We start from the raw sequence: 16,740 nt of genomic DNA, 5'->3' as shown, positions 1-16,740 counted from the left end.
TGAAGAATTAATTTGAATCGGTCACATGCATAAAAATTTATAAAAAAAAAATATCAATTCAAAATAATTTCATTTATTCAAGGATTAAAAAACTTAATATCCAAAACAAATCACCAACTAATAATCCAAACATAAAGGAAAATTGTTCAAAAATCAACTAAAAACAAAGGAGGGGTTCAACCACTAGGTGGAATTTGGCCCCAGTTGTCTTATTTCAACTAAAAATAAGTCTATGTCTAAGATTCTAATCTTTTATAGGGGTGGTATCCGCCTGAAAATCAAAAACCTCAATCTTTGTAGTCTCCGGTTTGTCCACTTGCATGAAGTTTGATTTAAACTTCTTACGACGAGAATGATATTCATCTATAACTTTCTTGGGAGCTCGGCAAACACGGGACCAATGGTCCTTTGAACCAAAGCGATAACACTTGTCCACATCTATGGTTTCACGTGCTTTGCCCTTATTCTTGAAGTTCGAGGCCTTGGGAGCGAGGTTTGGGTGCTTCTGGGCTTTGTTTCCTCCCTTAGATAGGCCTTGACTCTGTTGACCTTGGTGGGATGGCTTCTGGCTGCCCTTACCACTCTTCTTTTGGTGTTTTGGGTATTAGTTGGTGCTATAACGTGCTTCAGGCACAGCAGTCGCCCCGGTAGGTCAAGCTTGATGATTATTCAATGGTTCTGCTTTTCAGCGAGAGGTAAAATAGAGATCAAATCTGAGAACTTAGTGAACTTATGAGCTCCATATTGTTGTTGCAAGACAATATTAGAAGTAGAGAAGGTCAAATAGGTATTCTCCACGCGATCCTCTTCAGTCAAAGTTTCATTGCAAAACTTGAGAAGTGATCGGATTCGACAAACTTCAAAATTATATTCATTCACAGACTTAAAGTCTTGGAAACGCAAGTGCTGCCAGTCGTGTCTTACTTCAGGCAAGAATATGTCATTTTGGTGATCAAAACGATCAGCCAAAACGACCAATAATGCACGTGGATCCTCCTCAGCAAGATATTCAGTTTGTAGAGCGTCATGAATATGTCTTCGGATGAAGATCATAGCAATGGCTTTTTCAGCTTCGCCAACAGGCTCGTCCGTTGCTTCTTTAATAGCAGGACACAAGTTCTTTGCTGTGAGGTGGAACTTCACATCTTGGACCCACTTGAGGTAGTTCCTTCCAGAGACCTCCAAAGCGGTAAAGTCGAGTTTGTTCAAATTCGACATGTTCCTATCACAAAATAGATGGACAAGATGTGGTTAGTGTAATGGAGAAAAATCAATCCATTCACGTAGGAGTAGAACATACAGGTTCTAATAGACATGATTTGGTTTATTCTTGCATGAAAAACATTGGGTTCTCATGGGTGATGTTTTTAATTTTAAAACTTCAGGTTTTCAAACAAGGCATGTATGTAAGAAACTTCAGGTTTCAAAATAATTATGAACTTCAGGTTCATATATTCCTACAGGCAAACACAAATATATATGCAAACAAATATGCACCAAGAATATACAAAAATATAAAATTTAGGTTTACAATTATAATTGAATTTTAATTATTTGGACTTCCGGCCAAATTAAAGTGTGGGTGAAAAAAATATAAAACCCATTGGGCCTAAAATAATTAGGCGAATAAAACTTGGGGCCCAAAAGAAAAAATAAGCTCATGGGTGGCTTAAAAAAAATTGGTCCGTGCTACCTAGGCCCAAAAATTGGGCTAGTGGTCTCGGGTGTGGTTGCAGGCCTACGGGGAAAGGTGCCAACGGTATGGGCCGTTGCAGGTGAGCCCAAAAGCCATTTTTTTTTATGTGGGCCAAGAGATGGAGCCTAATTGGGCTCGAGTCATACATCCCAGCCATGCTGGGTGTGCGATGTCGAGGAAGAACACCGGGTTTGGTCGACGGTGTTGCGTCAGGCGGTCGGCGTTGGGAGAATGATGCTTGGGACGAGTCCGTGGGTCATCAAAAACCTCAAATATGAACGGAGATTTGAAAAAAATCTCGACATTCATTGTAAAACCCTAGAATTTTGAATCGGGTTTTTCAAAGAAAACCGTTGAGATTCAATTGAATCTCGGTCAATTGATGTCGAAGACTAGCTTCAGGCTGTCAAACATGGTGACCCGAGGTGTGAGGATAGGTTGCAAGCCATCCTTGGATGGTGGAGACGCTGTGGTGGGCATCAGGGTGTGTTGGGTTTCAGCCTGGAGCCTACGGCTCTGGCTTGGGGACTTGATGCAGGCTGCAGGCCTGGCGAGGGAATGGGTTGGGCCATCACAGGCTGCTGGCCTAGTGGCTTGCGGCCTTGCATGGTGCAAGTGCATGGGGTTCGAAGAACCCTAGGTTTCTCGATTCCTGTTTGTTTGTTGTTTTTTTTTTTTTTTTTCTCTCAATCCAATTATATGCATATAAATAATTTAATGTAATTCATGTATAATTTAATTGATGCATATATATATTTGATGCAATTCATAACCGATATCAAATTCGCATAATTCAATAATTATGATTATGAGGCATACACAATTTATGTAGAATTTAAAATTCGTAAAACGTAAAGTTGAGTCATGCATCATGGTGAATGTTCATGCTATCAGGGTTGCAAAAATATCAAGATAAAAACCGTTGTTTTGAAAGAACCTGATTGCGTAATGATATGGATGAACTGGTTTGATGCAGAAAAATTCTTCAACGTCAGATTCCTAAGCGCAGCTGTAGGAGCGTGCTGATAACGTGTTGTGGTCTATTTTATCTAACAAAGAGAGAGAGGGCCAGGGGCAAGGAGAAGAGAGAGATGTGTTTGTAGAATTGTAGAGGAATGTGTGTGTTGTTATCTCTCGTTCATTGTGCCTTTATTTATAGCAATGAAAGAGAGAGAAGATATTCCTTCATCCCCAAGGAATACAAGATACAATAGGAAAGGATAGCTATAATCAAATTTAATCTAAGATTTATACAATAACACTTAAACTAGGAATGTTTACAACAAATATTTTACTTTAAACCCCTTAAATCAAGTGAAACACGTAAACACTTACTAATTGAGGTGGGTTGAGCTAAGTCAATTCATTACAACTACTAATTATTTTCCCTCCAAAATCTCATTTGGGCTATAGCCCATAGCTTCTCAAGATTCGTCCTTGCTTTTACATGCAAGCGGCCCATCCATCACTTTACTCTGAATTTTTTCGAGTCACATGGAAAATTCGCATCATATATGCTCCTACTTTCCCCTCTCTATCTCGATTCTGACCCAATACCCAAACCTATCTCACCTCTTGGTAATCTTTCATAATCCAAACAGTCTAGTATTCCTATAACAAAAAATTGTGGAAATTAGTGGGTTTCTCTAGATTTTCTAAAGCCGCTGCTCCATTTCTTTTGCTTTCTCAATGGACCCTTATGCTCACTGCCCATGGTGTGGCAGTTGAATGCTACCATTTCAATTAAGAAGTGTTGAGGACCTTTTGATCGAGCAAGACGCTGTGGTCTATGAGACACCTTAACTTCACGTATTGTTTCCGGCGTCAAAAACTGAAATACCTCAAAATAGATGTATTAGAAGATATTTGAGTAAGTTAACGGCTTCAAATAACAATGAATGAATAATTGTACTAACAACAAATTATGATTTGCCTAAATGATTTGCGGTGTGTGAGCTAAAAGGTCATAAGTTTGACATGAGAGAGATGAACATCCATGGTTGGTGGGTTTTGAGATGGCTGTGAAATAATAATAATGGTTGGAATTTCTGGTAAAGATCGAAATTGAAGGTTAGGTGGGGTTTGAGGCAAAGATCAAAGGAAAGGAAGAATTAAAGCTTGAGAACTAAGGGGGTTCCATCACTTAGAGATAGCTCACTCTACTTGCTGCATGCGTTAAATCTTTTGTTATATTTTTCATTGTTGAAGCTACTTCATACCTCTTTGGAGTAAGGAAGGGATATGAACTTCGTCTCTCACTGCCTTCCCACGCGATGCCGAAGTTGTGGGATTGGATTTTGGTACTCTTGTTTGGTTGATATTTTACATATAATTTATACCTCCTTTTCTATTATTTAGTCATGGTTTTATATTAAATTGTTGGGTTTAATGTGTGTTTGTGTGAGTTTTGTAGAAATAATTTGTAAACAAAACATGAAATTGGAGGCTTAAATTGAAGAAATCCTGAGGCTTAAATTGATTTTAAATTTTGAATGATTTGAGTTTACTGCGAGCCAACCCATTGAAGCTAAAGTTTCTTAATCTATTTTGGGCTAATGCAATGAGTTCATTTTGTGTGAATTTTTAAGCCCGAGTTATTATATGTGGTGATGTGATGATTAGGTTTCCTAATTGAATTGGGCCAATACAAGTCAACTTAATTATGCAGGGGCGGCGCTGCCTTATGTTTTTTTTTTTTTTTTAAATTTTGGAAAAACGATATTATTTATGATAAGCTGATCATAATTTCGGTTGTTTCTTTTCATGTATTCGAATTTACTTAGTTGTATTTTAAATTTACCAAGAACTAAATATTTTTTGCTAGGGCTAAGATCTAGCCTAGCTATGAATACTCGAAATTTATAATTTTGTAGTTGTCTTAATTTTTTTTTCTTATTGTTCCATTTGAGTGTTCGTTACCATTCTTAATTCTTGCAATTAATTGGCCACTAATTGTTTGATTAGAAGAATTAGGTTGAGAAGCTTTTGGGAAGGAATGTCATGTCTTGAATGAGTGCTAGGAATGGACTAACATGATTCACGCAATTTTATTTTTTTTTTTACGGATTTTTCATAGTACACAATGGGTTTTTGTTTTTTAATGCTTGGAAGAGAATGAGTTTTTAATCAGGAATTCTTTTGGTTGAGACTGGAAATGGATAACAAATAATTTAGGGAAAATCAATTGTCAACATGAGTAATAATTAGGGTTAATATACTGTAGATTTGGGGTTGGATTGGTTTAGTGAAATCGGTTCTTACTGTTAAACCACTTTTGCTTTGTTTTCAATTGATTGTTACCTTTATTTGCATTTAGTTTCTTTGCATATCTAATGTCATCAAAACTTTTGTTTTATTTATTTTAAATATGCAGTTATCGCGATTGGTAAGTTAGATTAATCCAATCCTTATAGACTTATAGTTGCGAGCGGATTTTCTTTGCAACGTTTGTTTAAAAAGAAAATAAAACTGTTTCAAGACCCGTATCACAAAAGTACAAACTGTAATTAATTCTTCATGCTACACACTAAAACGATAAGAAAAATGTGAAAGAATACTTTAAACATACCTGAATGTGAATAGAATAATTATAACGATGAAACTAGAAATGGTACAAATTCATGGCAATTAACAACTAGATTCAAACTCATAAGACAATTAAGCAAACAACAAACAGCAAACAGCCATCGATTAATCATTTCACCCTACTTTTTTTTGTGATAGAAGCACCTGGTTGACCATTTTGTCGAAATCCACAAAAGATAATCCATTAGGACCACCACTGGCCTCCTTTGCCAACTTCTTCCACTCCAAGGCTTTCTTTCTCATCTCTTTGCCCTCCTCCCCGTCCATTAACTTTCTCACAAGCCCCTCCACATATTTTCTTTTTACATCACCCTCAATCTCCAACCCAATGCCCCACTCTTTGCAACTGAACCTGCAATTGGTTTGTTGTTCCGCAAAGAAGGGCCAACAAATTATTGGGACTCCACCGCACACGCTTTCAAGAGTAGAGTTCCATCCGCTGTGCGTCAAAAACCCTCCGATAGCTGGGTTATTCAGAACTTGTTCCTGAGGACACCAACTTGCCAATAAGCTCCTATCTTTGGTCTCTTCCAAAAACTCCGGAGGAATCACAGCTGAATCCCCACCAACTAGGTCGGGCCTAATAACCCACAAAAAGGTCTTCTTACAATTTGCAAGTCCCCATGCAAACTCAATTAGCTGCTCACTTGTCATAACCGTGATGCTGCCAAAGTTGACATAAACCACAGAGTTGGGTTCTTTAGAGTCAAGCCACTCAAGGCACTCTGGTTCCTCAGTCCATAAGTTCGATCCGATCGAATTCAACTCGTTATCCGCCGGAATCTGACCGATTTGTAGATTTAGAGGTCCGATAGAGTAAACAGGCGGAAACAGAGTTGAAAGTGCATCTAAAACTTCATGTTCGAAGTCATGGAATGTGTTCACAATAATAGCTGAAGCCCTTTTTGCTCGTTCTGTCTCGACCAGGATAAAATCCAGCATTTGGTCATCGGGTTCTGTAGTTCTCATGAAACTTGGGATGTCCTTCAATCGGATGTCTTTCATGCCTGGTATCCAATCTATCACGGTATCCAAATACCCGTTTGTCAAATAGCTAGCATCTGCAAATTCAATGAAGAAAGTGTGTTAACATTATATTATTCCATGGAAAACATTTAGTGCAAGTTAAAGTTAAAATTAAAGTTATCAGAAAGAAACACAAACTAAACAGATCAAGAGAAACAAGTAGTTGGGATTTTGTTTTGGTTGATCAAAATATACCTTTAAGAGGAGTGAGACCATTTTCAACGAGATGGTGAAACTGCACATAGGCCAAGAAGCCACAAGCACTTGTTGTCCACAGAAGTACTTCGGGAATCCCTAGTTCCTGTGCTGCATCAAGAGTGAAGCTCATGATACCATCGGAAACTATGCAACTCACAGGAGGCGAATCGGGCGAAGAGTTGAGCTTGGACAGAAGCTCACTGAAGTGAGGCAAGCATGTTTTCGTAGTGGAATGACACAAGGATGGTATATCTTGCGTAACATTGGCATTTGTTGGAGGGAGCCCATCGGGAATGGTCTCGAACTGGAAAGAGGGAAGGCCGTCAAGGGAGTTGGAACCTCGGGATTTAAGGAGGCGTTTGTGGTTGAACTCTGTGTTGACAAAGGTTATGTGAAAGCCTTTGAAGTAGAGGAGTTTGGCTACGTTGAGCATAGGGTTTATGTGACCTTGAGCTGGGAACGGTATGCAAACTGCATGCGGCTTTTCTGCCAAACTAAACGAACCCATTTTCTTGAAATCAAAACACAAAAGCAAATAGAAATGAAAGAAATTGTGTGGTGGTGGTGGGAACAGAAGTGTGAATTAGGAAATTTTTATAAAGGGTCGGTTTATAAATCACATGACTAATTTTTAATTAATTTAAAAGTCCATAAATCCGGTTGGTTATAGCTTTTATGGTTGATGACAGAATGTAAAATTACAGCTGACTAATTTTTAATTAATTTAAAGTCAATAAGTCAGTAAGGGGTCTGTGTAAAAATCAGCTGACTAATTTTTAATTAATTTAAAAGTCAATAAATCCGACTTGAAATTGTGGATGACAATTGACAATTTGCAATTTGCAACCCTCTTGAACCGATTTGGAGCAGACGCGCCGTAACCGGTTTCGGCTGTGAGTTGGGCTCTTCTGGGTTTCATTGGGAGGTCCAATTTTTTTTTTTTTTGTTTATAATTGTATATATGTGGGTCTTTGTTATATAAATTACTTGTTATGGAATAAAAAATTTTCCATTCTACGGAAAGGATTTACCAAAAATAAAAAACAAAAAACTCAGTATTCAATTAGGGTAATCTTAGAGGACTAAATTTATAGACAAAATTTTCTAAGCTAAATGACATGTAAGTTAATGATTGAATTGTTATTTAAACCTTGATAAACGTGCTCATTTTTATTGGTGACATATCATTTAGTTTGCAAATTTTGTCTACAAATTTAATCTCCTTAGATTACTCATCCAATTATTAGCACGGAACCATTTCTATGTAAATATACTGATTTGGTCCAATGTATTTTAATATTTGTTATTATTATTTTTAAATATTTTTTAACATTTAAAAACAAATAACACGTCATTTTTTGAATGGATCAGATCACAAAGTTAATATATTGGAGAATGAATAATTACTAATTAGTATCCAAGTATTATTCATTTATCATGCACTCAACATATTATTTCTTCATACCCTAAAAAAAACATATTATTTCTTTATTTAAATGGTTGATTGCCCTTATAGTTACGATTTTCTCCTTGAACTTATAAATATATCGCATTTAGTAGAAGAAAAAGAAACATATTATTTTTTATTTAATTCCTTCAAAATCAATGAATGCAAAATTAAAAAAAAAAAAAAAATGATACTACAATACTTATCAAGAAAAACTTGTGTTGGATTTGATTTGTCATGAGATTATGCTAAGTAACACTACCAACCGCTCAAATCTCGCCACTTGATAAGATTTTAGTATAAATTTTTATAATTTGTTTATATTTAAAGTTCTAAAAATTAAGTTTCCTCTCAATTAATAAACACTTAGGGGGCGTTTGTTACACCTCCTTAGGAGGGACTGGTTTGGACTAGCTTAAATAAGACTATAATCCTGCGTTTGGTAGGTTCTTGGACTAAAATAAATGGGACTCGCCCCGACTAAGAGTCCTTCCGCCCTTCGCTAACCTTCACTATCTAATCCCAAGCTTTCCCTTGGTGTTAAGGCGGACTAGAAAGGAAACGAGGCCAACATCCCAATCCCCAACTTTCACTCCAATCCCTCCGCGCTCCGCTTCTTCTTCTACGGCACCGTCACCATGGCCAAGCCGTGGGTCACTGCATCACCCAAGTACCCAACCCAACAATAGCATTCAACCATCCAGAAGGCAAGCAAACAATTTCCATAGAGTTTTATAGAATATTTGTGAAGAAGAACAAAAGTTGAGGAAAGAAAAAGGCCCAGTACTCCGCCTTCTTCTTCTGTGCGCTATGCAGATTGAGAGGTTACTGTCCAAATCGTTGTTGTTGGTGGCGACCTACTGTCGTTGGACGATACACCCGAGAAGCTGATCGAGAGGTTAGCGATGAAGGTTTGAGATGAGTTTTTGAAGTCTTAATTAATTTGAGAATCTGGGTTGTCTTGATTAGTAGTGTGCTCTGGGTTTGTCAAATGAGCATTGATCGTTAGCTTGGAATTTCACGAATTCAATTGGAGTTTTTCATAATTTTCTTTTATTTTTAATAGAAAATAAATTAAAATATAATAATAATAATAATAATAATAATAATTTATTGTTAGTCTAGCTTCTTAGTCCGACACTGCACCAAAAACTTCACTAAGCTAGTCCAGCTTAGTCTAGTCTAAACCAGTCCAGCTTAGTCCCTGAAACTCGTCCAGGCCGAGATAATCCGGTGCAACAAATGCATCCTTAAATTTATCTAACCACTCATCATTTTCCCCCTGTCTTTTCCATTCTTTTTTCTTCTTCCTACACTGTGTGTCAGCCTTTCAACCCTAGTGGGTTTCTGGTTTCTTGTAAAAAAGAAATCCGCAAAGAAAATGAAAAAGAAAAACCATTCAAGCATCAGTTGAAAAAGAACCGAAATATTCTCTACCTTCCAAACTCATCACATTTAATACAATATCTATACCAACAGGATCCTCTACGAATCTTTGTGAGGTTTCTGGGAATCTGTGAATCATGTTCGTTTATCATACATCGTGCGATCAATTTTCGTTAGGTACTATTTGGGTTCACTTTTAAATAAATTTAAAAAAAAAAATGATTTCTAACCACATGATATACGATGAACGGATACGATTCACAGATTTATAACATCTTCACAAAGATGATCTAGAGAGGATCCAGATTTGTATCTATATACCGTATGAAATAATTGATTGGATAAATGTTGATATGACATATTGGAATTTCACATGGTTGGGGACCGGTGAAATAATAGATTGAAATGAGAGAACTTGCAATTGTTAGTGTTCCATCGTTTTTGTGCAGTTTTTCTCTTGAGAGGAGAGAGAAAAATACAGTAGAATGTCGATAATTTACTACTGATAAATTCATAATTTTGATTAAATAATATTTTGGCCAATCCTAACTTGGGGATAACATGCTAAATTTATAGTTCGCTAAATTTAATGATAATACATTATAGAAAATTCATATAGGTCCCACATAGTATACCAAGAGGTATTTGCCAATTTTCCCCCGAACTTGTAATAGAATACCAATTTTCCCCTGAACTTTAATTTTGGCTGATTACCCTTGAACTTTTATAATTGGCCAGTTTCTCTCCTAAACATTAATTTTAGCCAATTACCCCTTGAACTTTTATAATTGGCCAATTTTCGCTGAACTTGTAAGGCCATCTCCAACCGAAGGAGGGCCAGATGGATCGTTTTAGCCCTATAGCCCTCCAAGAAATTAATATTTTAATGAACAATGACATGCCATATTTCTTACCATCTCCAACCGAGGGGCCAAAGTGTCACATCTTGGCCTAGGCCTCCATCAAATTCCCGGCTCGACTCACCGTAGCACGATATTGTCCGCTTTGGGCCCCGACCACGCCCTCGCGGTTTTGTTTCTGGGAACTCACACAAGAACTTTCCAGTAGGTCACCCATCCTAGGAATGCTCTTACCCGAACTCGCTTAACTTCGGAGTTCCGATGGAACCCGAAGCTAGTGAGCTCTCAAAAGGCCTTGTGCTAGGTAGAGATGAGAATACACATATAAGGCTTATAAGATCCACTCCCCTAGGCGATGTGGGATGTTAAAATCCACCCCTCTTAGGGGCCCGATGCTCTCGTCGGCACACTTTTGGCCAGGGATTAGCTCTGATACCAAATTGTCACATCTTGACTCGAGCCTCCACCAAATCCCAGCCTCGAGTCCATCATAGCACGATACTGTCTGCTTTGGGCCTTGACCACGCCCTCATGGTTTTGTTTCTAGGAGCTCACACGAGAACTTCCCAGGGAGTCACCCATCCTGGTAATGCTCTCGCCCAAACTCGTTTAACTTCAGAGTTCCGATGGAATCCGAAGCTAGTGAGCTCGCAAAAGGCCTCATGTTAGGTATAGATGGGAATATACATATAAAGCTTACATGATCCACTCCCCTGTGCAATGTGGGATGTTACAATCCACCCCCCTGAGGGCCCCAACGTCCTCGTCGACACATTTCAGGCCAGGGATTGGTTTTCATACCAAATTGTCACATCCCAGCTCGGGCCCCCACCAAATCCTGGGCTCGACTCCACCGTAGCACGATATTGTCTACTTTGGGCCCTGACCATGCCCTTACGGTTTTGTTTCGGGGAACTCACACAAGAACTTCCCAGTGGGTCACCCATCCTGGGAATGCTCTCGCCCGAACTTGCTTAACTTCGGAATTCCGATTGAAACCGAAGCTAGTGAGCTCCCAAAAGGCCTCGTGCTAGGTAGAGATGAGAATATACATATAAGGCTTACAGGATCCACTCCCCTAGGTGATGTGGGATGTTACACAAAGGGTCATAGGACAAACATAATTTATTATTTAAATTTAGAGATTACAACAACTTAAATTTAAAAACTACATCAACTTAAATTTAAAGTCTATAATCATCATCGTCATCATCATCTGCCATTGTTGGAAGAGGTAAGAAATGATGTAGGAGAGAAATGGTGTAAGATAGTACGGAATGGTGAAAATAATGAGAGAAATTGTGTAGGAAAGGCTTAGCTATTTATAGGAAAAAAATAGGAAATTTTCAAATCCAACAGCTAGCTGATGTCAGCGTGACTCAATCATTGATTTGACTATAAGATATTTCTAGAATATGACTTAATCATTGTATGTTTGTTCTTGAAATTGATGTCACCTTGGATCTCATCTTTAACTTTTCTTAACATAATAAGAAGTTTTGGTGTGCTACTTGGATTATCTTTGTTAACTCACTTATAAGCAGTGTTCTAAAAAGCGCTCTAAGCGGCTGCCTAGGCGTTAGGCGTTGACTAGCTGCCACTTGTAGGCCAGAATCAACAACCAATTAGGTGGAGCTTAGACGGATGTTAGGCGGAAGCAGAGCAACCTAGGCAATTGATGCGGAACCTAGGTGGCTCACAAGTCAGTTAGAAGACCACCATCGACAAGAAGGCATTGAGGCAAGCGGATGTGGAGGCTGCGTGACCCGCCGCCCGCCACTCATAACCCATACCTTCACAACCTGTGCCCACACACCCAACATCAATCGATGACTCACAATCCATGTCTATAATAATATTTGAAATTCTAAAAATTGGAAAAAAATAATAATAAAAGAAACAAAAACAAAAAGATTAAGGAATGCATTGAATTCCATTATTCTATTTAGGATCAACAATCATTATAAAAAGCCAAAAATTAAACTTTACAATAAGGGTTTTATCACATGTAGTCCCTTAAATTGACCCATAAGATGGTTCCTGAAAATAAAAATTAATAAATGTAATCCTTGAATATTGGTAGCAAATCAATTTAGTCACTTCGTTATAATTTCGTTAATTTTTTTTTGTTAGTGTGTTAATGTGATACATATATAGATCCACACATCCATTAAGTAATGCTACAACAATACATAAAAAATAAAAAAAAGAATAAAGACCACGATTGATTCGATTGCAGAACCATCTGATTATCGAGACCTGGGCCTCTTTGCCAATTCTCTTGCCATCTCTCCCACCCGAAGCCACCATCTTTCCCACCACACTCGACCCCTGACATTGTTGAATAAGAACTGATAGAACAGCCATGGGTATAACTCATGTGCATTGATTTTTGACCAACTCTAATAGTTGGGGTTATAACTTATAACTTAAATTTTTAATTCAGAAAATTTAGGTTCTAATTAAAAAATTTCTTTTCTCTTTTAATGGTTTTGATCTAAAATTTTAACCTAAAATTATTAAGAATAATAGATGGTAAGAATAACATTGTTGTTAAAAAATAAATTAAAAGTTGGGTGACCTCCCGCCTAATTGGCTGTTAGATGGCTGACTTAGGCCTGGTTTGGTACTGAGGTGATTTTGGAAAAAGCTGGTTTCAAAAAAAGCTGGGAGCTGTTTTTGTGTTTGGTAAACATTCAGCTTCAGTTTTTTTTTCACAGTTTTGAGTAAAAAAAACCAAAACCAAGAAACTGCAAAACCCAGCTTTGAAAAACTGGCTTTTTTTTCACATTTGTTTTACATAAAAGTTTACCAAACACTATAATACTGGTTTTTTTTCTTTTCAAAAGCACTTTTACAAAAAAGTTTACCAAACACTCTGTTGCTTTATTTCACAGCTGCTTATTCTCACAGCACAGTAGAAGCAGCTTTTTTTTCAAAGCACAGCAATACCAAACCAGACGATGCAGACAATACCAAACCAGACGATGCAGACGATGCAGAAGCGGCTCTTGTATGGTCATGCACAGAGAAAAAAATGCAGACGATGCAGATCCATGTTTAATAGATTTGTGGGTCCACAATGTGCCACATCAGCGTACTCAGAAAATTTGATGGAATTTTAACGGAATGATCACATTAATTTGTGACACTTACATTCAGAGATTATATTGACCATTTTTATTTTTAGGGATCATCTTGATGACATGAGTCAATTTTAGAAAAGATAGCGCAATTCACACACCTCTTTTTTACTTCTTACACATTCTTGTTAGTTTTTGTCCATTGATTTTTTTCAATTCATTCGATCTGACAGTCGAAAATTGAGAAGAGTGTGAGAGGTAAAAATAGATGTAATGATAACATTACCCTTTTAGAAACTACTTGTGAATGGTGATAGAAACCCTTATAATAAATTAAGGGTACACATAAATGACACACCCCGATCGAGATCAGGGCATGCTGGCCGTCACGTGGAAGTGACGTAACCATGTGCACAGTGCGGAAGCTAATAAAATAATAATAAAAATAGTACGAATAAATAAAAACCAGCTTTACACAAAGTAATAACAAACATGTGCAAGCGTAAGTGTGAACACAAAGTTCAGAGCACGAAGACCTAATGCAGTCCGGGAGAAAACGACACTACAAAAGCACACCCGAAGGTGGTCCTACACTGGTATTAGTCTGTCAGATATGCCGGGAAAATCCTCAGGGAAGCCACCAAAAGTGCTAGCCAACTAGAACCTGGAGGGGCGCAAAACCAAAAGTGTGAGTGGGCAAAAACAAAGCTTTTCAAAAACCATTTCATAAACAAGTTCTAACCCCTCGCCGTAAAACCTGTATACTTCCCAGAAAATATAATATACATATATAAATCATGCTTGGAAAATATGCTATGCCAAAACCTCGAAGTAAAATGCAAGTGCTCAGGTAATATCACATCAATGCCATATAATCTGTCCGCTGGAGTTACCTAACGTGACCTGTATGGCTGAATCTAGAGCTCAAATCTCCATCTCACTAACTATACCTGCACACGAGTCGGAACCACCTAAAGTGGTCTGTACGACAAGCTTGGGTGTAATATAAGTACGCTCAAGTGCTACGATCACGTGAAGGCTGGGCGAATAATCGCGGATCACCTACGAGTCGGAACCACCTAAAGTGGTCTGTACGATAGGACTGTGCACCTAACTTGGATCCAAGATAAGCGTGTGGTGCGGGAGGTGAACATCACGTGAAGGACTATGCCCAACTTTGGGCGGGAGCACTAACATCGGGGGTGCAGGTTATGAGCTCTCTATGTGCATCTTAAATCACTACTGAATGTAAACATAAATCATAACTCACCTGTGCGTCCACAGCACCAATACACACACACAGATATATATATATATATATATATATATATATGCAACTAACAATGCATAACAAACGGTAACATAATGCATGGCATATAAACGAATAAACGTTTCATTTCACTTTCAGGGAAAAGTATAAGTATATAGGTATATACGGAAAACCAAAAGCCCACTCACTGGTATGTAGAAGGGTCGTAACCCCCTTGCCTCGAGTGACCGCGCTCGTCCTCAGGATAGGTCTCACCTATATGCGAAACAACTATAAAAACGTTAATTTTAAAACACATAACCAACCTTATGAAATAACTTCTCATACAATGCTCAAATGGGGTGTATGAATACACCAACGTGATCTACTCAACCTCAGGAACATCTCCATATTTTTAGAAAAAAATTTCACCGTCGCACGCGCCCCTATGCGCCGACCAAGGCACGGCCACACGCACCGGCCACGCGCAGGCATATGCCTGGCACGCTGACGGCGTCAGGTAACGCCGTCAGAAATATTCCGTTAACTTTAACGGATTCTGTTAACGCCGTTGGGAATATTCCGTCCAAACTGACGGAATATTCCGTCGTCTTCTCTGGCGAGGCTCCGATGCCGTCGCCGGCGCCGGAAAATCGTAAAACCTTCAAACCTTCATATCTTCTTCATTTTTCAACCAAATTTCACAAAATTGGTACCAAAATGAAGCTTACAACGAGAGTAACAAATCCATACCACTTTCAAGTGCTAAAATCCATGGAATCTCGCCGGGAAAACACCACCAACTCCGACCAACCTTGTAACTCACAATCCCGACGTCCAAAACCTTCAAATGAACCACCCCGAGCCTCCTAAGGACCTCACCAAGCTTCCTACAAGCTTGAAATTCCCAAAAACACAAGAATTAACGTGTGTATGAACAGTGACAAAAATCGGGTATCCCGAGTTCGACGTGAAAACGAAGGTATCCTTACCTGAAATGGGTATGGTTGAACTTCTACGGACCTCACGAGCATGAATATGTAATTTGTTTCTTCGATCAGTGAAGATTTGGGGAGTTTTAGGGTGTGTCCGTACAATGGGAATGGAAATGGGAGAGGGAAATGGCTCGGGACAGGGTGCAGGGCAGGGAAAGGGTGAGTGTGTGTGGTCCACAACTAGCCCAAACCAAGCTCAAAAACAACCACACAACGAAAATTCACACTAGGGGCAAAATCGTCCTTTCACACTTACGGTTTAAAAAAAAAAAAAAATTTAGAATGGGCTGTCACATAAATGAATATAAATTAATTAATTATTTTCCATATTATGGAGGCTCTTTTGGATTATAGCATAACATTGCTTTATTTTTGAATTTTAGGTTGAACAATACAAGAATAAGTAGGTAACTAGAAAAGTATACATATGTTATATATAAATTTAATTTAAATAAAAAATCTGCCTGGTCTTTCGCCTAGACCTCTTGATGTTAGGCCCCTCCTTGCCGCCTGACTAACATCTGGCGACTTTTAGAACATTGCTTGCAAGTCAAATTTTTGTAAAATACCCACAGTTGTAATTGTTTTTAGTGATACCTGAATTATCTTTGTTGTATGTGCACAATACTTTCCGTATATTATCCATCATTGCTGATTTCTCTACACCCTTAAGATAAGCCATTATTGCATACATAATGTGTAAAAAACTCCCCGTCTGAAATATATCAACCATTACTACACAATGTTATTGGCATTTCCAATCCCTCATCGTATCCTGCACTAAATAATAAGGTACGTCTGATGTGAATCAGGCAAGGAGGTGCATGGCAAGTTCACTAGATGGGCTTTTGCGTATACGTCGCAACAATTTACTAGTTTGGTACATATTATTAGTTAATTAGTCACAAAGGCGGATCATTAATTAATACATAAACTTGTTATCGACTTTGCTTGTATCAGCGAAAAATAACTTTGATTGTATCAGCACGTGTGGGAGTGGGAGGACCAAATAGTGAAGGTTTTGGAGGTAGATTCTCTACTCTCCCACTTTTTATGTATTTCTGTGTCTTCCTGTTTATGTGGTCAGGATTAAACAATGTCAACATTTTATATTACTATTCCTTTTTGTCTTATTATTTCTATAAAAAAATTATAAAATATTAACGTAACTTAACAATGATCACACAAAACAGAAAAGCATGGAAGAGTACGGAA

General features: G+C 38.1%; 1 protein-coding gene across 1 annotated transcript; it reads right to left on the bottom strand.

Annotated features, from left to right (window-relative positions):
• Positions 1-669: 669 nt before the first annotated feature.
• On the bottom strand, positions 670-7,021 carry LOC137717135 ((R)-mandelonitrile beta-glucosyltransferase-like). The gene is made up of 3 exons (XM_068456440.1): positions 6,503-7,021; positions 5,405-6,342; positions 670-1,179 (listed from the first exon to the last, which is right to left on the bottom strand). The coding sequence occupies exons 1-3, from the start codon at positions 7,011-7,013 to the stop codon at positions 670-672; spliced, it is 1,959 nt and encodes a 652-aa protein (XP_068312541.1). The 5' UTR covers positions 7,014-7,021.
• Positions 7,022-16,740: the final 9,719 nt, after the last annotated feature.

Source organism: Pyrus communis, chromosome 15 (assembly GCF_963583255.1).
Source record: "Pyrus communis chromosome 15, drPyrComm1.1, whole genome shotgun sequence".
Classification (NCBI taxonomy): domain Eukaryota; kingdom Viridiplantae; phylum Streptophyta; class Magnoliopsida; order Rosales; family Rosaceae; genus Pyrus; species Pyrus communis.
This window is presented reverse-complemented; position numbering and strand designations above follow the sequence as displayed.

Coding starts and splice junctions, on each gene's coding strand:
- LOC137717135 (XM_068456440.1), bottom strand. CDS start 7,013: ATGGGTTCGTTTAGTTTGGCAGAAAAGCCGCATGCAGTTTGCATACCG. Junction 6,343..6,502: donor TGGTCTCACTCCTCTTAAAG/GTATATTTTGAT, acceptor TTGAATTTGCAG/ATGCTAGCTATTTGACAAAC. Junction 1,180..5,404: donor TGCTTCTATCACAAAAAAAA/GTAGGGTGAAAT, acceptor ACCGCTTTGGAG/GTCTCTGGAAGGAACTACCT.